General features: G+C 38.3%; 1 protein-coding gene across 1 annotated transcript in view; it reads right to left on the bottom strand.

The window, feature by feature from the left end:
• Positions 1–289: 289 nt before the first annotated feature.
• The window catches only part of Cad96Ca (tyrosine kinase receptor Cad96Ca), a 45,987-nt gene continuing 22,523 nt past the window's right edge, over positions 290–23,753 (bottom strand). Inside the window, exons 2-13 of the mRNA XM_071662925.1 lie at positions 21,598–21,824; positions 18,928–19,165; positions 13,546–13,742; positions 13,000–13,356; positions 12,657–12,848; positions 12,391–12,495; positions 11,708–11,888; positions 11,073–11,254; positions 6,498–6,637; positions 5,245–5,339; positions 4,921–5,015; positions 290–1,406 (exon numbers count right to left, since the gene is read on the bottom strand). Of these exons, the coding sequence (XP_071519026.1) occupies positions 1,227–1,406; positions 4,921–5,015; positions 5,245–5,339; positions 6,498–6,637; positions 11,073–11,254; positions 11,708–11,888; positions 12,391–12,495; positions 12,657–12,848; positions 13,000–13,356; positions 13,546–13,742; positions 18,928–19,165; positions 21,598–21,824 (2,189 nt within the window). The 3' untranslated portion in view covers positions 290–1,226. The remainder of the gene's footprint in view (positions 1,407–4,920; positions 5,016–5,244; positions 5,340–6,497; positions 6,638–11,072; positions 11,255–11,707; positions 11,889–12,390; positions 12,496–12,656; positions 12,849–12,999; positions 13,357–13,545; positions 13,743–18,927; positions 19,166–21,597; positions 21,825–23,753) is intronic.

Genomic DNA, 23,753 nt, shown 5'->3' with positions numbered 1-23,753 from the left:
TATATATATATATATATATATATATATATATATATATATATATCATAAGCCTGAGGGTCTAGTGGTCCTGCTGGTTGTCAATATAGGGTTGCAGCAAAAAGACACTGGGATCCATTGACTTATACCCAAGATAGCATCAGCTACTTGTCAAGACATTCACTGAGTGCATGAGAAATGTGATGATATTCCTGTCATATGTACTTACATCTTGAAGGTGAAGACATAATTCCCAAACTAACCTGATTACTGGTCCGACCTTGATTAGATTAATGCTTGCAAGAGGAACCTATTATTTCATGCATTTTATAGTAAGTGACTATAGCAATACCAGCATCGTGTTTGTAGTTACATGTGATTAAAAGAATTTTCTATCATAATATATATATGACCAAAAAGTCCTGCAGTTATTACAGTTCCCATTCTGACTGTTGGTGATGTTACAAGGGGCAGGGCCAGTCACACTACTGATTCATACAAATTCTTACATCATCATCATACATAGGTTCATGTGTGAGGAAAATAATTTTTTTGTAAAGTCGTACCATAAAGATAGATAAGCACCGTGCTGATCATAACAGAGATGTTCACACTCCTATGGCTAATTAAGTTGAAGAATAGGCACAAACTTCCCTAAAGCTATGAAACATTTTGGTAAGCAGAAGAGAGCTAATTGATCCAATCCTATACTAATATCTATTTGTAACATTTAACCTTTTCAATGCAAAATTTGTGTCAATTGAGCACAATTCCATTGAATAAACACAATGACAGAAAATCCTCACACTGAGTATAACAACTGCAGCAGTTGTAGATCAACTGCTCATTTGCTAGTTGAAAACTCACTTGCAAGACCTGTACATATGGAAATCTGCAGCAAATATAAAATCAGTAACAAGTCTTTACTATATCAAATTCAAAGAGTAAATAGCCTCTCCACATATCTTTCTAGCTTATCATGACAAAAGAGAAAGTTAGCATCTCAATGCATACAGTGCATAAATATGTGATGAATCAAACAATATTATATAAAAAGAAAACACTGTTCTCATATAGTCTAAACCGCTTGTATAATTTGTTAATATAAAGAACAGTGGTCTCTATTGTCTATAATCTTAACACCAAATCCCTATGAAAAATATTAAATAAAAATATAAATAAATAATAAAAAAGGAAAAATACAGAAGTCCTTGATCAAATTTATGACTCTGAAGTATCTGACTGTGCTGCTAAAGCAGTTCGTCATTCTTCTCAGTGATGACATTATAGTAGGTGTGGTCTGGGAAGCGGTCCAGCTCAATATACTCCACTTCAGACATCAAAATTCCCTCCAGGGTGTGGACAAGCTCAGTGAATGAGGGTCTTTCCTTGGGGTCCTTGTCCCAGCAGTAGTACATGATGTTGTATAACTGTGGGTAGCACCATTTAATTAGTATTATTGTTTATCGCAAAGCAACATTAAATTTTCATCCACATGTGGGGTCAGACATCAGAGAATTAGATAAATTCAAATCTATGAATGAAATAGGTGCTGTATGGTTGAGGTTCCAAGGCTCGTCTCCATACCACTACCAATCAATATTAAGTCTGAAGTAATAAAAACCTGAAAGTCAAGGCTGAAAAATGTACTAATTTCTCTTGTTGACCCAGGGAAAATTAGTTATTTCAAATAGGTCCAGAAAGAAACCTGCCATTACAAAATTCAACATGGTGGTGCTATACAGTGGGTAGTAATAAAATTCTTGTTCACTATTTCCATCTTCTTAATATTCATTAATACCCCAGAAAAAATTTCAATGACCTCCCTAAAGAATCTTGCAATGCAAGACTGCACTTTGTCAAGCAGAAGAGAACTGCAGACTCCTTTGGAGTGAATAGTTCTTTCATGAGACTGTACTCCAAATGATACAACCTTGACAAAGGTAACTTTTCAATAGTAGTATAACATCACACAGGTGAAGTCTATTAATACAAACCTAATACCATATGACTGGCAAAACAAGATACTGGATGCAAATATAATCTACTTCAGTTTTTCACATAAATGGTAAGTGCTATCATTTCAGTAATTCAAGTCTGCACCATCTACTTAAGCATCAACCTTTTCTACATTTCTACACTTATCCTTTCTTATATGCACTCTTATTCATGAAATCTTCTTAATATTCATTAATACCCCAGAAAAAATTTCAATGACCTCCCTAAAGAATCTTGCAATGCAAGACTGCACTTTGTCAAGCAGAAGAGAACTGCAGACTCCTTTGGAGTGAATAGTTCTTTCATGAGACTGTACTCCAAATGATACAACCTTGACAAAGGTAACTTTTCAATAGTAGTATAACATCACACAGGTGAAGTCTATTAACACAAACCTAATACCATATGACTGGCAAAACAAGATACTGGATGCAAATATAATCTACTTCAGTTTTTCACATAAATGGTAAGTGCTATCATTTCAGTAATTCAAGTCTGCACCATCTACTTAAGCATCAACCTTTTCTACATTTCTACACTTATCCTTTCTTATATGCACTCTTATTCACTGCTACTTTTCCATGAAACACCCTCAAAAACTCCACTTTATTAGTGCAGGAAAATATCTAACTGATAAACTGATACCATTTCTAGGTGTGTGGAAGACTGCAATCATGATTATAGGAATTTGCCCTGAACAATCAACAGATAACTATTTAATTCTATTAAAAAATAAACCTGTATCAGTTTCCAACCATAAATGCTGGTAGGAAGAGACATACAGATCACTCCTACCTTCCTCTTAGGCCACTTGAACAGTTTGTAAAATCAAAAAAGAAGCTAATAGGTGGAGGGTACCAGCCTTGGGTGTGATATATCTATGTAGCTATGGAATATGATGACCCCTCAAGTAGCAAAGTGTCTTGTGAACACTAGAAAATGAGAGTTCAGCCTGTCTTGCAAAGCATAATTATCCTAACTATGCATCCAATTGGGGCCCTATGTCTACCATTAAGATAAAAGTCTAGATTACGTGTATCTGACACCAACCAGCTGCTTATGTCTAAACACAGACCCCCTACCACATATTAGTAACCAGTGAAAATGCCACCTGGTGGCAAGGAACTCGATAATGCAATCTCTGAGCTGCTGCAGCATTTTATGAGGGTCATAACTGAGTGCATATACAACTTATGCCCTTTTGTAATATATCCTTTTCTTAAGGCAGTCGTGGTCAGGATTCTGTGATATCACCTTTAACCAGTACCTGTTTTCAAAGATGTGATATGTTGCTTATGACCTTTGGTCCTTCTGGTCATTGTCATAACATGTGGTCAATACACTGGAGAAATAGGTTTTGTTTATCTCTGGGCCATGGATTAAGCCTTTTATTTCACTGAACACGTTTTATAATACCTCCTTTGGAGATCATGTACATTGGAATAACTTACAAGGTGACCTAAAGACTCAAAGGCTGGTGAGAGACATGGTTAATGAAATCAAACCCAAGCAAATGTAATGTAATGAGGATGGAACAAAGCAAAAGGTGGCCTTAATATGATTATTACCAAGCAGGAAGTGAGCTTCATGATTCTGTGTGTGAGAGAAACTTGAGAGTCAACATCATCCTTAACCTGTTGCCAAAGTCCCATATTGGGAGAACACCTAAGAAACAAACTATCTGCTGGTAAATGACAGAATTGCTTTCAAGTATATGGATAAAAATATATTTAACAGGCTATTCTTATCATAAAAAAGGCCAAAACTAGAATATGCTTCTCAGGTTTCATCATTGCACATAGAGAAAGAGTGAGATTGTCCAGAGGATGGCGGAAAAGATGGTAACAGAATTGAAAGAGCTTAGCTAAAAGGATGAAGCAAACAGTATTTTGGGAGGTGTAGGGATAAAGGAACAAAAGGACATAACATGAAATTACTTAAGAAACTTGTAAATAAGGATGTAAAGAAATACTTTTATAGAACAGGAGTGGTGGATGACTAGAACAGACTGACTGAGAACATGGTTAATGCAAACAACATACATAAATTCAAGAGGCTGTATGACGGCAGACAGTTTTCAAGAGATTGGGCCCTACAAGTGCAAAACTTCCTCTCCATACATACATATAAATAATTACAATAGGTACTACATCAATTCGTGCATCAAGTATACATTTCTTATGACAGTGTTCTGGTGAAAGTAGAATCAAGGACTCTGGAAGCATGTTAAAGAAGCCCTTCATAAGCAAGGCTTAGGCTTTTAGCTGGAATGTTGGTTGCTGCAATAACGTCCTAGTATGGGTATAATGGGCTGCCATTAAGGACACAGTCTTTCCATAGCGTACCTAGCACTTGCTCATACTAGGTAACCTGTTTTCAAACAAAGGCCTAAACTTTTGCTAAGTGGTTTCCAGTTATAAGCACACCAATGATGGTTACAACTCCACCTCTATACTTCCTATATGATGGACAGGTTCTGCTTATTATTAGCACAGTGACATCTAAACAAGAGTTCTGGTCATCTTAACAGAGTGGAAGAGTACTGGAGGGAGAGAAAATGGAAAAGAATGTTTGAAATGGTGTATGTGAGGGAGGCATGAAAGAACACGGATATGTGAAGATACTTTTGCAAAGGCATCTCCCTTGGTTTGAGTTTCCAGAGGGAACAGGCATCAGATATATATGTAGGGGCTACTCAGTGGAACATCAAATCACATTGGTCTCTCTCTCTCTCTCTCTCTCTCTAATAGCCTGAGTCCAATATTACTTGAAAATGCTCTAATCTTACCATCATATATCATATACAATGGCACAGGCAAGTAAACATAGGATAATATGTCATACATTGACATGACAGGAAAAACAAAAAATTAAGCTTTATGTTAATATATTCCCTAAATCCAAATGAAACACTTATGATTACTATAAATACACAGAGGTACTGACCTCCCTCCGGCAGTGATCGGGCTTCTCCAGACGGTAACCTTCCTTTACCTTCCTCATAACCTCAGCTGCCCCCATTCCTGGATACGGTGTTGACCCTGTAACAAATAACAGCTCATGAGCTAAGTTACACAACAACATGAAGTACTGGAAGTTAAAATGTGACATTATGCCCTTTGGGTTTCTTCAGGACTAAAGAAAAGCAGTCTCCCTCAAAAACCAAACTCATTACTGTACGCAATTTCTACACATTCTAAAGTACTGACATTCTAAAGATAAAATTGCTGGCTTGAGGCAAATGCTACATCATCCTCTTCTGGTACTCACCCAGAGTAACAATCTCCCACAACAGAACACCAAAGCTCCACACATCAGACTTGGTGATAAAGATGTTATCGAAAAGTGACTCTGGTGCCATCCATCTGTGAAGAAAGTAAAGCGTTATATGTGTAGAGATATCAGTTAAGTATTTTATTTCTGAAATCCATTTTCAGACAAGGAAAATGTTTAATATCATCTTTCCAGAGAAAAATTCTATCTCAGACCCTCTTCAATTACTTTATCATTATAGTTGGAATCTATGAGCCCCAGTATCTTGTTTGAGTCAAAAGAAATGGTTTTTCTTATACAAATTATGAAAAAAAGGTGAGTGATATTCCAACCTGCCTATACTAGGTGGGTAAGAATACCACTTTCAACTCTGCTAAATAGGAAAATTCACCTCAACCTTCCTAAATAGTCAAAATTCAAAGCCTGCTGAATTGTTTGACCCTATCCCATTTTCTGAAATGCATTTTCATCCCCTACTGCCTTTGAACATAACTGGTAATATTGCCATCTCTTCCTTTAATGATCATCAATAGTATTCTCACCATCATCTCACCTAATAATAATAGCCCCATCCCCAATATAACACCCTGTCTAAGGGGTAATATCACCAAGATCGTCTCCTCTCTTGAATTGCAATATCCCTTCCATCACTTTCTTTGCTCATTAGCAGGGATATCCTGGTTATCACAACTAAGGGGTACCATCAACTCACCTGATGGCAAATATCAGCTTAGAAAGAAATGCAACATCCTCATCTGATGAGTAATATAACTCTTACTCCCTCTCTATCTGATAGGCACCATCAGGCAACATCATTCACAAACCTTTCTTACCATGTCGGAAGCATCACTTTATCACTCGGCGAGAAATGATATTCACTGCAAAAACAGTTTCATATTCCTCCCTCACTTTAGAAGGAATGTTACTCCATTCTTTCACTAATGCAAGACATCATCCATGTTCTTAACTGACCTGATGGAAACTAACAACCCAACATTCCTTCCTCACCCTGAGAGCAAGTCCCTCTCATTCCATCATCTTGCTGGCAATATAATCTTTTTCATAAAATGACAAAACAATGTGATGTCATCCATGCTCTTCTTAATGGGTACATTTTTACCACATGAAGGGGCAGTCATTCCATACCTTGCTCAACAGATGTGGATTATTCCCTTATCCATCTAATACAGATGAACAATATAATTCCAATTTCTTTCTCACATGATTGATATTATCCCTTTCCTTCTCACCTGATGGGCAGTCTGCCATCACTCTTCCTCTCATAGATGTGATTGTTGGCTACATCTCTGGCAAACCCAAAGTCTGCAACCTTGCACATCTTGTCCTCACCTACCAGCACATTCCTTGCTGCTAGATCACGGTGGATGATCTGAAACAGTTCAACTGACATTTCAACTATATGCATTTTAATATAAAAACTCTTATAGTGATGTTCAGCCAAAACATGTCTTTAAAAATGATAATCGTAACTCTAAGACTGGCTTGACATTATAACACAGGAGCATACACTATATCAAAGGTTTCTTGCAAATAATCCGTTGGTCCAAACATAATGTAGGCTTTGAAGTAACTATTGCTTAGATGTGTGAAATGGTGAAACACTGATGAAATGATGACAAAGACAGTGAACAGTTCCTTAAAATTTGTGGGGATAAAACTACCAGAGGACACAGCAAGAAACTGGGCAAGACACTTGCTTAAAAAATAGAATGTAAAGAGGTATTCTTATTGTATAAAAGAGGTGAATGAATGGAGCAAAATGATTGAAGACATGGTTAATGCTGACAATATTCATAAATTTAAGCTGTATGAGAGAGAATGATCAAGATATGAGGCCCTAAGTGTGCAAAACTCTCCCCCTGTACAGCAGGCAATTCATAATACCAAAGAGGTATTATGAATTACAGAAAACAAACCAGTAAGCCTTAATATGTTATAAAAGTTAGGGGATATAGCAAAACATGCAAGAGAACAATGAAAATGATGCAATAACCTGTAACACTGCTTCTATAGATCAATCAAAAATGCAAACATAATTACAATAATCTTTCATTTCTTTCAAATTATTTGCCATTTCCTGCGTTAGCGAGGTAGTGTTAAGAACAGAGGGCTGGGCCTTTGAGGGAATATCCTCGCCTGCCCCCTTCTCTGTTCCTTCTTTTTGGGAAAAAAAAAAAAAAAAAAAACGAGAGGGGAGGATTTCCAGCCCCCCACTCCCTCCCCTTTTAGTCGCCTTCTACGACACGCAGGGAATACATGGGAAGTATTCTTTCTCCCCTATCCCCAGGGACCATATACATATATATATATATATATATATATATATATATATATATATATATATATATATATATATATATATATATATATTTGAGCACTCACTCCTGGTAAATTATATGGGAGGGTAGTGATTGAGAGGGTGAAGGCACGTACAGAGCATCAGATTGGGGAAGAGCAGTGTGGTTTCAGAAGTGGTAGAGGATGTGTGGATCAGGTGTTTGCTTTGAAGAATGTATGTGAGAAATACTTAGAAAAGCAAATGGATTTATATGTAGCATTTATGGATCTGGAGAAGGCATATGATAGAGTTGATAGAGATGCTCTGTGGAAGGTATTAAGAATATATGGTGTGGGAGGCAAGTTGTTAGAAGCAGTGAAAAGTTTTTATCGAGGATGTAAGGCATGTGTACGTGTAGGAAGAGAGGAAAGTGATTGGTTCTCAGTCCATGGTTGTTTAATTTGTTTATGGATGGGGTTGTTAGGGAGGTGAATGCAAGAGTTTTGGAAAGAGGGGCAAGTATGAAGTCTGTTGGGGATGAGAGAGCTTGGGAAGTGAGTCAGTTGTTGTTCGCTGATGATACAGCGCTGGTGGCTGATTCATGTGAGAAACTGCAGAAGCTGGTGACTGAGTTTGGTAAAGTGTGTGGAAGAAGAAAGTTAAGAGTAAATGTGAATAAGAGCAAGGTTATTAGGTACAGCAGGGTTGAGGGTCAAGTCAATTGGGAGGTGAGTTTGAATGGAGAAAAACTGGAGGAAGTGAAGTGTTTTGGATATCTGGGAGTGGATCTGGCAGCGGATGGAACCATGGAAGCGGAAGTGGATCATAGGGTGGGGGAGGGGGCGAAAATTCTGGAAGCCTTGAAGAATGTGTGGAAGTCGAGAACATTATCTCGGAAAGCAAAAATGGGTATGTTTGAAGGAATAGTGGTTCCAACAATGTTGTATGGTTGCGAGGCGTGGGCTATGGATAGAGTTGTGCGCAGGACGATGGATGTGCTGGAAATGAGATGTTTGAGGACAATGTGTGGTGTGAGGTGGTTTGATCGAGTAAGTAACGTAAGGGTAAGAGAGATGTGTGGAAATAAAAAGAGCATGGTTGAGAGAGCAGAAGAGGGTGTTTTGAAATGGTTTGGGCACATGGAGAGAATGAGTGAGGAAAGATTGACCAAGAGGATATATGTGTCGGAGGTGGAGGGAACGAGGAGAAGAGGGAGACCAAATTGGAGGTGGAAAGATGGAGTGAAAAAGATTTTGTGTGATCGGGGCCTGAACATGCAGGAGGGTGAAAGGAGGGCAAGGAATAGAGTGAATTGGAGCGATGTGGTATACAGGGGTTGACGTGCTGTCAGTGGAGTGAATCAAGGCATGTGAAGCGTCTGGGGTAAACCATGGAAAGCTGTGTAGGTGTGTATATTTGCGTGTGTGGGCGTGTGTATGTACATGTGTATGGGGGGGGGGCCATTTCTTTCGTCTGTTTCCTTGCGCTACCTCGCAAGCGCGGGAGACAGCGACAAAGTATAAAAAAAAAAAAAAAAAAAAAAAAAAAATATATATATATATATATATATATATATATATATATATATATATATATATATATATATATATATATATATATATATATATTGTTGTGTGGTTGCGAGGCGTGGGCTATGGATGGAGTTGTGCGCAGGAGGATGGATGTGCTGGAAATGAGATGTTTGAGGACAATGTGTGGTGTGAGGTGGTTTGATCGAGTGAGTAACGTAAGGGTAAGAGAGATGTGTGGAAATAAAAAGAGCGTGGTTGAGAGAGCAGAAGAGGGTGTTTTGAAGTGGTTTGGGCACATGGAGAGGATGAGTGAGGAGAGATTGACCAAGAGGATATATGTGTCGGAGCTGGAGGGAGCAAGGAGAAGAGGGAGACCAAATTGGAGGTGGAAAGATGGAGTGAAGGGGATTTTGTGTGATCGGGGCCTGAACATGCAGGAGGGTGAAAGGAGGGCAAGGAATAGAGTGAATTGGAGCGATGTGGTATACCGGGGTTGACGTGCTGTCAGTGGATTGAATCAAGGCATGTGAAGCGTCTGGGGTAAACCATGGAAAGCTGTGTAGGTATGTATATTTGCGTGTGTGGACGTATGTATATACATGTGTATGGGGGGGGTTGGGCCATTTCTTTAGTCTGTTTCCTTGCGCTACCTCGCAAACGCGGGAGACAGCGACAAAGTATAAAAAAAAAAAAAAAAAAATATATATATATATATATATATATATATATATATATATATATATATATATATATATATATATATATATATATATATATATTCTCAGCCTTTACTGCCTCACCATTAACATGCCAATGGAATAGGGCAACTCTAGAGCAGTGTTTTCAGGGCCTCGCTAACACGGGAAATGGCGAAATAGTTTGAAAAAAAAAAAAAAATATATATATATATATATATATATATATATATATTCTCAGCCTTTACTGCCTCACCATTAACATGCCAATGGAATAGGGCAACTCTAGAGCAGTGTTTTCAGGGCCTCCTACCAAATGTGCTGGTCTAAAGTAAATTTCGTTTATATCCATTAGTAAGAAACAAATCAGAGCCCTGATTAAGGAAAGACTGATTGTTTTCAAATGGTTCGATAGCTGTGTACATATTTTTCCAACATGTGAATGATCACATATCTTACTGTTAACTAAAAAATATCAAGGATCATTCAATCAAAATTTTCAGTCAGAGAGCACGATAATGTAATGTATGATTGTTCTACATGTTGACTAAATAAAGTATTAATTATAATTACCATTATTATCATAAAAGGTGTAATCAACCTTTATAGAAGAATATCCTTTAAAATTTGAGATAGAATTTCATGGATTGATTAGACAGGAATTAATAACTAGTGTATAATCATACTGGACTGATTTTGTAGAACTTGTTAAGTAATAGAACCAGAAGTCATTTGAAATAATTTCTCCATTAATATTTCAAATGGAAACACAAGTTGCTGCTTTTTGTATTTGAATCCTATTAACGACAAACTGACATCTGTTATTTCTCATTAATATATATCCTGCATCACCTTAAGTACAATTCTGAAGTACCAGCTATCCCAGTACTTAAAGAACAAAAAAAATATATGTACCTATCTACAGTCATAGAAATATGTTGTTTTCAAAATAACACATCATTCTGATAACTCCTCAATGCACTAAAAATGAGAGTATATTTCACCAATCATAGTTACCTAAATATTCTTTGAATCAGGTCAGAGGATACATAACCTTATTTATGAGGTATCCATGTTTCACATGAGTTATGAATGTAAAGTAGTGTTACCTGCAGTAAAGCAGTTTACTCCAAAAATTATATATGTCAATAAATAAGTAACCCAAAAACCATGGATTTTAACTTCAATAAACCATAAAACCAGCAAAATAAAAAAAGCCATTCCTGCCCCCAGGTAACTGCTTATACAAGCATCTATAGTACCATATCAGGAACTGTTACTAAAAGAGGCTAGACATACCCCATTACGTGCAAGGAACTCCATGCCACGGGCAATCTGGTAGGTGAAAACTGTGAGGTCCTTTGGAGTGAGGGAGGAGGAGGAACCATGCAGGTTCTTGTAGGCTGTATCTGCCCGTGATGCACGTAGGTAGCTTTGTAGTTTTCCACCTATCATGTACTCTAAGATTACGAAGATTGGATCTGCAATTCAAGCCAAAGAGATTGAAATTTCTTTTTTAAAGCAAAAGAGATTGGAATTTCTGAGAATGTTTTATGTTTTCTGATGCAACACATTTATCATTCTGCCTTTCATATTTGTCTCTGTTTCTACATCTAACTCTATCTGTGTATCTTAGATTCATCTATATACATTGGTGTTACCAGATACTGCCTGCACAAGGTTACACTGCAAGTGAAAAGTCACCTTTGGCAAGGCTGTAACACTGGCAGTAAAGTTTCATCAAAGAACTTCTCATTTCCCTATAACTGGAAATAGTGCAGCCTTGGACAGCAAGAACCTTTGGAAAGTTTCTGGGTAACACCAGATCTCTTTCATAGAAATTAGCCCAGGAGTAATTATAAAAAATAAATAAATAAATCCATATATGTCCTCTCACTCTGTTTCTATTTTCATGTCGCTAATACAAAACTAACCTTTCTCTGTGCAGCATCCTAAGAGTGATACAACATTAGTATGGTGACCAAGATTCTTGAGGACTTTCAGCTCTTGGATGAGATCTCTTCGCTCTCTTTCTCCTGCTGACTCCTTTAGTGTTTTTACAGCTACCAGCATGGATCCTTCACCCTTCAAACCAACTGCTTCGCACTTCCACACCTGTAGGTGAATAATTTCATCAATAAGAGGGAGGAGAGCAGGTAGAGTTGGAGAGTGAGTGTTATAAAGACAAGCAAAAGCAGATATTCTTAAGTCCTGTACTACTACTTTCCCCATTAGCCTGTCACTGAAATATTAAGTCCTGTACTACTACTTTCCCCATTAGCCTGTCACTGAAATAATTTTCATTTGTTTTGCTCTACATGCTATCCCATCTAACATCCATTCTATTTATTCAGTGAAACTCCTTACTATATGAATTATGGTCTCGTTTTCTTTTTTTACATATATTGTATTATTTCACTTAATACTCTTACTGTGCATCCCAATCTTTCTATATGCACTCCTTCTATGTCAGGTGTAATCCCAGCCCTACATACAAGGCACGACATAAGGATAAAAAATTTCCCCAAATCATACTCTTAAATTCGTGTGAAAAAGTATAAATTTCTTAAATCTAAAGTAAAGTTGTAACTTATTTTCTATTGGACTGATAATTTACCTGGCCAAAGCATCCTTCTCCAAGGATGCCCAATACCTTCAGATGGTGACGAGGGAACTCCCACACATCTGCTGTTGTAGCTGAAAGCTCACTTATTTTCCTTTTCTGTTGAAATAAATAGTTTTCACATCAGTACTTTCATCACTAATTGACACTTATAGCAGTCATTCTAATAAAAGAATGTAATGCAAGGTCATTTCAAATTCATAAAACAGTTGACAAAATTATTCCATGTGCATGAAGACAATGTTTGCCTGATGACTTACCCCTCTGTTTCTGCTTCCCAAAATGGTATCCTCATACTTGTTGCTCTGTGCCCGCCTCTGCCACAGTGCTGCTAACCTGAGTATAGTGCTGCCTTTCCTGCTACTCCCATCAGACCTTTGTCGTGGCTCGACTGGTGTAATCTCAGTTGCTGCTGCCTCCTCACCCTTGTCACTGTATACAACAGCACTCTCCTGATGGTAAGAACATATGGATCAGAATCATGGGTGAATTGGGTGTTGAAGTCATATAATTCTTAAAGGCATTTATATAAACAACTTTACAAACATCAACTGGCAATTTTTTTTCTTGACTTTATGATGACTGGAATATAGCCACACATACCTTAGACTCTGCAAGGGCTTTCCTACGTTGTTTTCGCCAGCAGTAGTATATGACCATGATAAGTGGGGACACTCCAACTACAACCATGATGGGAATGACTGTCAGGCTGATGTCAGGCTCAGGCACTTTACCTGGCAGTTCTGTAGATGTCCCAGTCGATGGCCTAAAACCATCTCCCAAGCTTGCAGTGTGTACATTGCCTCCAACAACCAGTAGGTCCTGTTGGGTTTTGGTGCCTACTCCAGGGATATGAGAGGATGTGGTTGGTGGAAGTGGAGGCAATACATACAGAACAACTGGCTCTGAGACTGGCCCATGATGGTTTGATGCTATCACCATTAGTGAGTGGTTCCCAACCTGTGGATATTACATGATCTCTTTGGATACTGAAATTTTCCATGTGTATATCAATTCAAATCCTTAAAAGATTCTATAATACGAATGTATGTATATAAATTATGCTCATCTCTTCCTAATCCTCAAGCTTAAAAAACAATTCAGCTAACTTTACTGACTCATTACATAAAAATAACTCCAATAGGTTACCTTCTGCAAGAGAGGATAGGCAACAGTGACATTGCCTGAATCAGGATCCAAACGCAAAAGTTTCTGTGGGTCATGAAGGGTCAAGTTGTAATTTTCTTCAGCTGGAACATGAACCACTACCCTTGACACCATAGTCCCTAATGGTGTATCACTTCGAACCACCCATGGCCGTTTTACTATGAGTACGGGAGGAACAACTGAGAGAGAAAGAGAGAGAGAGAGATTATGGAAGAGTGAGAATGAAGAGTGGGATGCGCATTTCACTAAAGTCTAACATCATTATAGCTTTCTCTTACATGAAACTGTAGGGTGAAATAATGGGAAAATTAAACTTGATGGAAAAGAACATGAATGGATATGGTGAGTAATCAATCAACATTAGGTATTTGTACATCCTTTGAATTTGGTCCTTACAGAAACAACAGTGTTTCCTTATTACACATAAATCATCAGAGATTTGGCATGTCAATAGATCCTTAGAGTTTAATGTAAAGAATAAAAAATATACTTCAGGATCTTTGGTTCGGATGTAACTCACAATCCCTACTGTACATTTCAAATGAAATAAAGAAGGTACAGAGCTTAAAGAATGAATTACTGGAAACCACCTGTGTTAAAAATGTTTAAAACCATTATATATATATATATATATACCTTACCTTACCTTAACTTCTTGCCTCAGGACCCCCTATTATGGGCCAACCACAGTGCCATGTCCACTGAGCAGGATCACAGGTTGAGTAGTGTGGTGATGTCATGTATTTGTCTTTGTGGCAAGCATGCAGGGCAATTAAGAAGTAGGTGCTCAGTGTCTTCAGTATAGAAGCTGCATCTTGGGAATGAGGGGTTTTGTGACAGGTCGAATTAATATAATATAGTTGAAAAGTGTGGGGTACAAAGTGCAGGCATGCTAAACAACACAACAAATCCATGTGCATGAATCACAGGTCTGTTGGATCCACATCTCTTAAACAAATGTTGTGGCTAAGCAATGAATTCTTTCAAGCAAGCCGACCATTTGATCTGTGAAATTTGGAATGGACAGTACCTACCAAAGCAAAAGTAGGAAAGAGTTAAAGGAGATTCTGTACAACCTACAGGAGAGGAGAGGGGAGGTTCAAGAGATGGGGGTTAACAGAAGAGAAACACAACTGCCATGGTTTATTACAAAGGCTGGATGCCACAGTTGTTAGGCAGCACTTGGAAGGCACAAGTGAGCACAATATAAGATTACTCAAGCACTGCTTGATCATGCATGTGTTCCACAGCCCCAGTGATAGTGTTTCACTGCATCATAAACCTGGGCACATTTTCTACTGCCTCATACTAACATGAAAGTATCTTACTACCTCAAGTGATCAAGCACATACTTTCTGATCTATGTAATTGCTAACTTTATACTGCCCTATGCAAATATAGTTGCCCTATATGGCTGGTCAAGTTTTTCACAGCCCCATGTGATAATGCACATGTTCAGCTGCCTCATGCAGTCAATCACAAGCTCCTCTAGCCAATGCATGTTCCATCACCTTATGTGGCTGAACATACACTTCTCTGCCCCATGAGATCACAAGTTCCTCCGTCTCATATGAGTACGAACTTGTGCCACTGCCTCATGTAATCAAGCATGTGTTCCACTATCCCATGTGATCATGGAAGTACTTCCCTGCACCATGTGATAGAATATGTATTCCACTACCTCTTGAGTTCAAGCATATACCACTCTGTTTCAAGTGGTCCTGTGCATATCCTACTGCCTGAAAAGATCCAGCACGTGTTCCACTACCATGTGCGACTGATCACGTTCTGCTGCTAAATGTGATCAATCATGAGTTCTGGAGCCCCCATATCAAACCATATTTTCAGATGCTGCATGTGATTGAATATATATTAACCATGTGTTTTCCTGCCTCATGTGACTCACCAAATGTTCGTATATTCCATATGATATATTGTGTGATCCACTGCCCACTTCGTATCAAGCTAGGTTAGACCCAGAATTTTCACAGTAAAATGAGGAAAACTTGGTTAAATCATTTGAATTCTAAAAAGTACACTGATTCTATCTATTCATATCCTATCAATAACCAGTAGTTATACAAAGATATTTTTCATAATACACAAATACTCAAAACGTAAAATAGCATACCTGTATAGAGACATGAAATCTTAAAGAATAAGAAAAATGACAAATTTGCTTTGGACATGTAAATAAAATGACAAAAGAGATTGAAATGATGGAAATGAGTGAAATGAATGGCAGAGTACCACTGGGACAGCAAGGGCAAGATGGAAGAAAATTTTCAAGGACAAAACCTAAATAGAAAAAAATTCTGTAGTAATCACATCTTGATCCAAGAGATGGGTCACTGCTGTTGTCTGATGGCAAAAACAGAATCTTTACAGGATACAAATCATTAGCAAAATCTAAAAATCTAAATCTACCTTTGCACAATATTTCCTCTATGCTTGGAAAGCACCTGTTGACTGCCAGTTCTTAAGCAGTGACACTTGTTACCTAAGCTTTCTTGTTGGACTACCATATGATGGGAAGATGATCTTTTGTACAGCCTCTCAAAGCCTTTGGCATTTTACAGTGATACCCTAGGAAACAATTAAGTTTGAAATCTTGAACAGCATTCCCAGCCAAACAACAGAGAAAAGTGCTCAGCAGTTTTCATTTCTAGATGCCTTTTCCTCTCCTGTTATAAAGATCTTCAGGGCTACTTCTTTTCTTTCATACTTGTTCACCATTTCCCATGCTAGCAAGGTAGTGCAAGATACATATGAAGAAAAGGCCTCATTTGCTCACACCCATTCTCTTGCTGTCATGTGTAATGCACCGAAACCACAGCCCCCTACCTACAGCCAGGCCCCACAGCTCTTTCCATGGTTTCTCCTACTGCTTAATATGCCCTGGTTCAGCCCACTGACAACTTGTTGCCTTCTGTATACCACATAATTACAATTCACACTATCCTATGCATGCATTTCACCGTCCTGCATGTCCAAGCCCAGACACTAAAATTCTCATTCTCTCCAACCTACCACATCCACTGTGGTCTCCCCTTCTTGCCCCCTTCACTTATGATGCATATATCCATCTTGCAAACCTCTCCTCACTCATTTTCTTCACATGTCCAAACAATTTCAGTACACCCTCCTCAGCACTCTCTACTATACTTATCTTATTACCACACTTCTCTCTTACCCTGTCATTACTAAATCAATCAATCCTCCTCACACCAAATATCTTCCTCACACATTTCACTCTCAACACATTCATCCTTTTCTGTACATTCTCATCTACAGCCCATACCTCGCATCCAAACAACATGATCAAGACTACTATATCTTCACACATATCCATTTTTGCTCTCCCAGATTGTGAACCATCTTTCCCCATATTCTACAGGGCTTCCAGAACTTTCGAACCTCCCTAACCCCATGACGCAACACACATTTGCATGGTTCCACTTGCTGTCATGCCCACTCCTAGGTATCAAAAACAATTCACTTCCTCCAAGATTACTCCAATCAAACTCACATTCAACCAACCTGTCTCTTTGCACTGGTAAACCTAATAGTTACTCACACATGCCTTACTCTCATGATGAAAACTCCTAACAGTTTTCCTCCCACACCATATATTCATGACATCTACAAAGCATCTTTATAAACCCTATCATATCCTATCTCTAGAGCCATAAATGCCTCATATATAAATACCTTCTGTTTCCCTATGTATTTCTCACATACATTCTTCACAGGAAAGAAATGATCCAAAAATCCTCTACCACTCTTGAAACCACATTGTTCCCTCCCCTATCTCTGATGCCCTGTGCATGCTACCACTCTTCCATACGACTTACCAGGTACACTCAACATATTCAAACCTCTGTAATTTGAACACTCCTTTGTTCCCCTTGCCTTTATACAGTGGCACTATACATATTATCTACCAATCTTAAGGCACTTCAACATGATCCATAACTAAACTGAAAATCCTAACTAACCAATCAACAACACAGTCACCCCCTTTCCTAAGAAATTCAACAGCAATACATCCATGCAAGTTGTTTTACCTCATTTCATCTTATACAAGGCTTTCACCACCTCCTTTCGCTGCATTAAACCATTTGCAAGGACGCCCTCACTTCGCAGACCTCTCTAATCAAAACATCCTAAATCTGCTTCCCTATCATCAAACACATTTGATAATCTTTCAATGTAATCACTCCATTTCCTCTTTACTTCATCACTGCTTGTTACCACTTCCACATTTGTCCCTTCACTGATGTTCCCATCCTCTTGTTTTTGTCACACTATCAACCTCTTTCCAAAGTGTTTTCTTTTCCTCTCTGCTGGTTGCTGATATTTACTCACCTTTACTCTTTCTCAGTCCCTGTGCCTTTCTCTTGACCTCCTGCTACTCTCTTAAACAGCTCCCTATCACTCACACTCCTTCCCTGTGGGTACTACCTATACATGTCGCTTTTGTCTTTACTAGCACCTTTACTAAGTCATCCCAACTTGCCCATCTTCCACCTTCTGCATGCCACACAGTTCAAAACATTTAAACTCATTTCAAATGTACTATTTTTTCTTGATTTCTTACTTGTATAGTATTCCCTCTTGTCACTTGTTATGCATTTTTGATTCATGCCTTGCAGGATTACAGCCATAAATCACAATTTAAGTCTAGCAAAGAATGTAATCAACAAGAACACGATGGTGGCATAAGGAGACTTATGGATGGTCTGGTATGGAGCTCAAGCAATGTCTTGTATGCAACATAGCACGATTCAAAACTAAAGTCATAAGTTTACAGCTTTAACAGCTTAAAAGAATTTAGCAATTCCTTACACATTAAAGCAAAACCTTGGTAAAAAAAAGGTACAATAAAGAAACAGGGTCTATCTGTAGGATATTGTAATGAACATGCCTCATCAGTTTCATCTGTTGTGAAGAATAACATGAAGCTTCTTAAGAAGGTCCAAAGGAATGCAACAACAATGGCACTTGAACTAAGTGGAGTCAGTTAAAAGATAGGGAAAGCACTCAATCTGCCCATGTCGGAAGAAAGCAGAACAGGGAGATGTGAAAACCACCTGAAAATTCTTACAGGATCATGATATTAATAAAACACACTTCTTTGAAGTCAGGAGAACTCCATAACTAGATGACATAAAAAAAAGCAAGAAAAAGTGAGAAGAACCATTTCTTCAGCAGCAGAGTAGTTGAAATATCAAACAACCTAAGCAAAAATCAATTAATGAAAAAAGTAAAGGATAGTTAAAAGTCTGTATTAAGAGTGACTCTTTCTCATCACACAAATATTTTGTCCCTTTCTCAATTGTTTTTTCCACAACAGTAACCTACATCCAGGATCGTGATAGTTGAATGGAGAGGCATTCTGCCCTGTGAAGCTTCCATTGCCACCACTAGCAAAGGGACCTCCAAAGGCTCCTGAACCTCCTAAACCTCTTAGGTGAAAGTTTTGCTGGCTGCCTCCACCTTTGCTGGCCTTTAGGACTTGAAGTCTGATCTCTGTGACTGGATCTGTGTGTCCATCATCAACCCGCACCCTCAGCATGTAAAATTTGGTGTCATTTCCTGCCTGGATCAGAGTGACAAAAAGACAGAACTTTAAAACTCATGCCTTAAAATCTGAAAAGGATATTACTAACGTGCAAAAAAGAAAACAGACCTTTGCAAATAAGGCAACAATACTACAAGAAAAAATCATAAAAAACATTAAAATAAAGATGTCTGAGAAACATTAAAATGTAATTCATCAACATAAAAAAAATTGAAAATATAGACCCATCCTTTTTCCCTACTTACTGAATAGAAATAAATAATTAGACACCTGCAATGAATTCCCACTCAAAACCATTCTTCCAACACACTTGATCTCCTTTTTACCTTAAAACCCTTGAACTATTCACTTATTACTTGTCTCTTAGTGTTCATCTACCACAATTTTCTCTTCATCACTTCTAACAAAATATGTCCATCCCCACTCCCTCCTTACCATGACAATTCTAGCATCACTTTGGAAGAGCTCAGTGATCTATGAACGGTGTCTTCATAAACTCTCTTTTGGGGTAGGTACGGCTTCTCTGGTCTACATGCCTTAAGATGTGCTGACTGCAAAGTAGAAATTATCTTGGGAGTCATGTGAACCTACATTCCTTATTCCTTTAGGTCTTCGTCACCTCAACCATGGTTTGATCAAGAGCAAAGTTTATTGGGCAGTGAAACTCTTTCCTTCCTCTGAATCCCATTTCACTTTCAACTCTTCTTGGAATCATTGTAAAGCTGGTCTATGTATAATTAAGCACACTTTCATAACAAGAAAGTGAGCTAATTTGATTTCTCCTTCTAATGATATACCTTTTTGGTCCATAACCAAAAGCATTTCCAATAACTTATAATTCAGCCTTTCTCCCTCTCTAACCACCTGATAAATTGGTAGATACCTGTCCAACTTTCATGCCACTCTTTTAAGTACCTCATTTTCCTCTAATTCTACTTTAGATGATTCCCAAACTAATCTTCCTTCCCATTTCCTACCACTAAACATAAGCCCTCTCCTATATTTTCCTCATACAGGGTCTTCCAAGTACTTTCCCACCTTCAATTGGACAAGGAATACCTCCTTGAATTAATAAGGAGTGTGCCTCCAAGCTAGTTCTGTTCTTTACTTGCCTATTTTGTCTCTGTCTCAAAACCATAACTTTTTCTTCCTGAAATCATGTGTTGGTGCATCCATCCCTAAGGAAAGATACCATTCCAACCTTTCCAACTACTGCCCATTGCTCTCATGTCTGCTATCTCCAAAGTCTTTGAAACTCTCCTTAACTCTCACTTTCTAAAACTCTTAGAATCCTATTCCCTTTTCTCTGATCACCAACATGGTTTAAATGAGTCATCTTTAGATTTCCTTCCTCAGAAATTTTGATGAGTCTTTCATTGTGGCCTTAAACAACTCCAAAGCATTGGACAGGGTTTGGCATAAGTTTCTGCTTTCCCAAACCCCTTCATTTTGTTTTTCTGTTTCTATGTGTTCCCTTAAGCAGAGCTCCCTCCTTAGCCAGTCCCCTGCCATAGTTGTTGAACGAGCAACCTCCCATCTCCCCCTCATACTCAGGCTGGAAATACTGGGAGTACATGGTGAAGACATATGACAAAAGATCTAACAAAAGATCTAAAAGTCTACAATATGGATATCTGCTGAAGGACAGTAACAATAACTTGAAATCCCAATCTATATAAATGGAGGAAATGTCACTGAAACAAAAGAAGGCTTTCTACAGTAGTAGGGATCTGGGAGGACAAGATTGTAATGAGTGATCTATGAGAAGATAGGGATATGTTCTCTGCAGCTGCTCATCATTTAAATGTATGTAGTGGTTAGGTTATGGCAAGTAAACTAACTGAGGAAGATCATCAATACTAAAGTAATGGATGAGATGGCAGAAATGCATAACAGAGTTAGGAAATTCTGACAAGTGAACAATAAATGAAAGGGGAAGCAAGAAATAAAAGTTAATCACAATAAAGAGGTGGTAAATGATAGAGAGGTATCAGTGTGAAGAGCTGGAGATTTTAAAATCTATGTTCTATTATATGTGGGAAGAGTACTTAAAGATGATGGTGTGGGATGTTTGCAAGATGCTGAATCTCAAGCTAAGTTTGGAATAACACTTTGAGTTGACAAGAGAGCTGAAGCCAATGGAAAAAGGAGTCCACCCCAGGAAGGTGGGCATAGACATATCATGAGAAAACTGAACAGATTTTAATGAGGATGCGATGGAAAGATATGGAAATGAGAGGGGAATTTCTGAATAAGAAGGATGGTGTTCTAAGATAGAATGGACTTTTCTAAATGAGCTGCTCAGTATGGTGATGCATTAATGTTCCTATACATATTATAATTCTCACTCTACACATCCATCAATATACTTTACATGTTGACAGCATTAGCTCACCCCCATTCACTGATCATACATTGCTCTACCTCCAACTCATCTACATATTCCTCACCATTCCAGTTAGGGGTCGGGCAATCCTCACATTGTTCTCCTTATCTATTTCAAAATACTGGTGCACAGTATCCCCTTGACGTTGTGGCTCCAGCGTGAAAACAACAGGGTCTTCCTCCCGGTCAAAGGCAGCAAGACGTGTCACCAAATCACCCACCATACCATCCTCTGTCACCAACCAGTCCTTGTTGGAGCGTAGGATCGGTGGTGAGTTGTTGGCAGCCACGCCTACCAGAAAAAGTTCTCAGATGGTAAATATATCTCGGTAAGATCACATTATAATTAAATCTACAATCTTATTCATTCACTTACTATCATTAATTCTCCCTATTTACATGGGATGGATGAAGTATATATCTGCATGGACCTTCTGTGAGAATTAACCATGAATATTGAAGCCATGCTACTATTTGTACCCTCTCTACTCTTAGGCTGTACATGTTCAGTATCTTTATATTTCCAGATATCTTTAAGTAATCTATTACAAATAACATGAAAAGCTATATAACATTTCTGTTTCTGCAACATCTTTATGAGCACATCTTCCTAAATGAAAGGAATTAAGAGACCAATAAACTGGAATCAAATTAATTACTAAATACACAAATTGAATTATAATACTGAATGTCTGAGTTAAGGGAAATTATACATAAGATAAATGAATTTTGTAAGAGTATGGTATCCACAAGAAAGTCAAAGTGGCACTCCTCTGACCCAGGTAGTTTTCTTTTCTTTCTTTCTGCCTCACTATCATTTGGAGAACTGGCATTCTGTCTACAAACATACAATCTCGCATTGTCATTAGTAACACTTGACAACACTTAACTCACACAACTTATTCTTTGTAACATTAGATTTTCCTGTGATGAGCACTATGTGCTAGCCCTGCCTTTTAGCAAAATGGTAGGAGCAGCAGATAGAAGTAGTAGGTAGGGACATTTACGCAGAAGCATTAGGCAGAAACATTAGGTAGGAGCCTCTGCAAACACTGCGCTTGTACTAGTGGCCTGTTAAGGTTGAGGCAATAAAGGCTAAGAAGCGGCACTGGAGTTCTTTGGTTATGAAGACTCTGTTGGCGTGGCCATCTCTGTGAGGGAATTCCACTTGGAACAGGCATCGGAGATATAGACAGAAGACGATAAAAACACGTCAATACATTGTCTAAGACACAAACAAGACGTCTATGGCCAACACATAGCTTTTTAACTGTAGACTATTCAAACTTCATTTGATCATTGTCAGTGTTTTAAAGGGAAGACATGGGGGGTTAGAAAGAGAGAGAGCCTTATACAAACCAAAATGTCAGAAGAATAAAACTCAGAAGATTTCTGCTGGGTTTACTCACCACTCAAATTTACTTATTCAAAAATCCTTCAAAGACTCACTCCACCTCCCCTTCATCTCATCACTACCTGTTATCACTTCCCCATTTGCCCCATCACCAGCTCATCACTGCCTTTTACCACTTCCCCATTTGCCCTTTTATCGATGTTCCCATTAATTCTATAGTTTTTCTGACACTATTAACCTCCTTACAAGTCTTACTCTCCCTAAAGTCTGCTTATCTTCACTTAATCTGGTTCTCATTTGTCCTCTTTTTCAGCACCTGCAACTTCCTTACCACCTGCCACTTTCTCCATTAGATCTCCAACCACACACCTCTTCTTTTTCTATTTCACTAGCACCCTTACTCCATCATTCCACCACTTACCACTATTTTTCAAATTTCTCATCTCCCAGCTCCTGTGTGCTACACACCTCCTTTGCACATGGCAGCAGTGCTTCCCTAAATACCTGAATATGTATGTGGAAGTTTGACATATTGTCAGGGCCTGTTGCAGGGAAGTTCTTGTAGGTTTCATTTTCAGTGGGAATGAAATGGGCCAGCAGTTGTTGCAGGATGAAATCTGTATTAGTCCTTCATGACTGGTTGGTTTCTGGATGAGTTTTTAGTGTCTCTTAACAGCTATGTGAAGGACTGAAAAAAAAACTTTACACAACAACTTTGGGGCTAAGACAAGGAAAGAGGGGTATCAAGGACAGTGCTTTTGCCAACATGATGGGCATAACTGTTCACAGCTTTTGATTACTGGACTACCCTTGTCTTCGCGAACATCAGTTCTGATGGACTCGATTGCTGTGGGTTGCTGAAATGCA

This window comes from Panulirus ornatus, chromosome 6 (assembly GCF_036320965.1).
Source record: "Panulirus ornatus isolate Po-2019 chromosome 6, ASM3632096v1, whole genome shotgun sequence".
Taxonomy (NCBI): Eukaryota; Metazoa; Arthropoda; class Malacostraca; order Decapoda; family Palinuridae; genus Panulirus; species Panulirus ornatus.
This window is presented reverse-complemented; position numbering and strand designations above follow the sequence as displayed.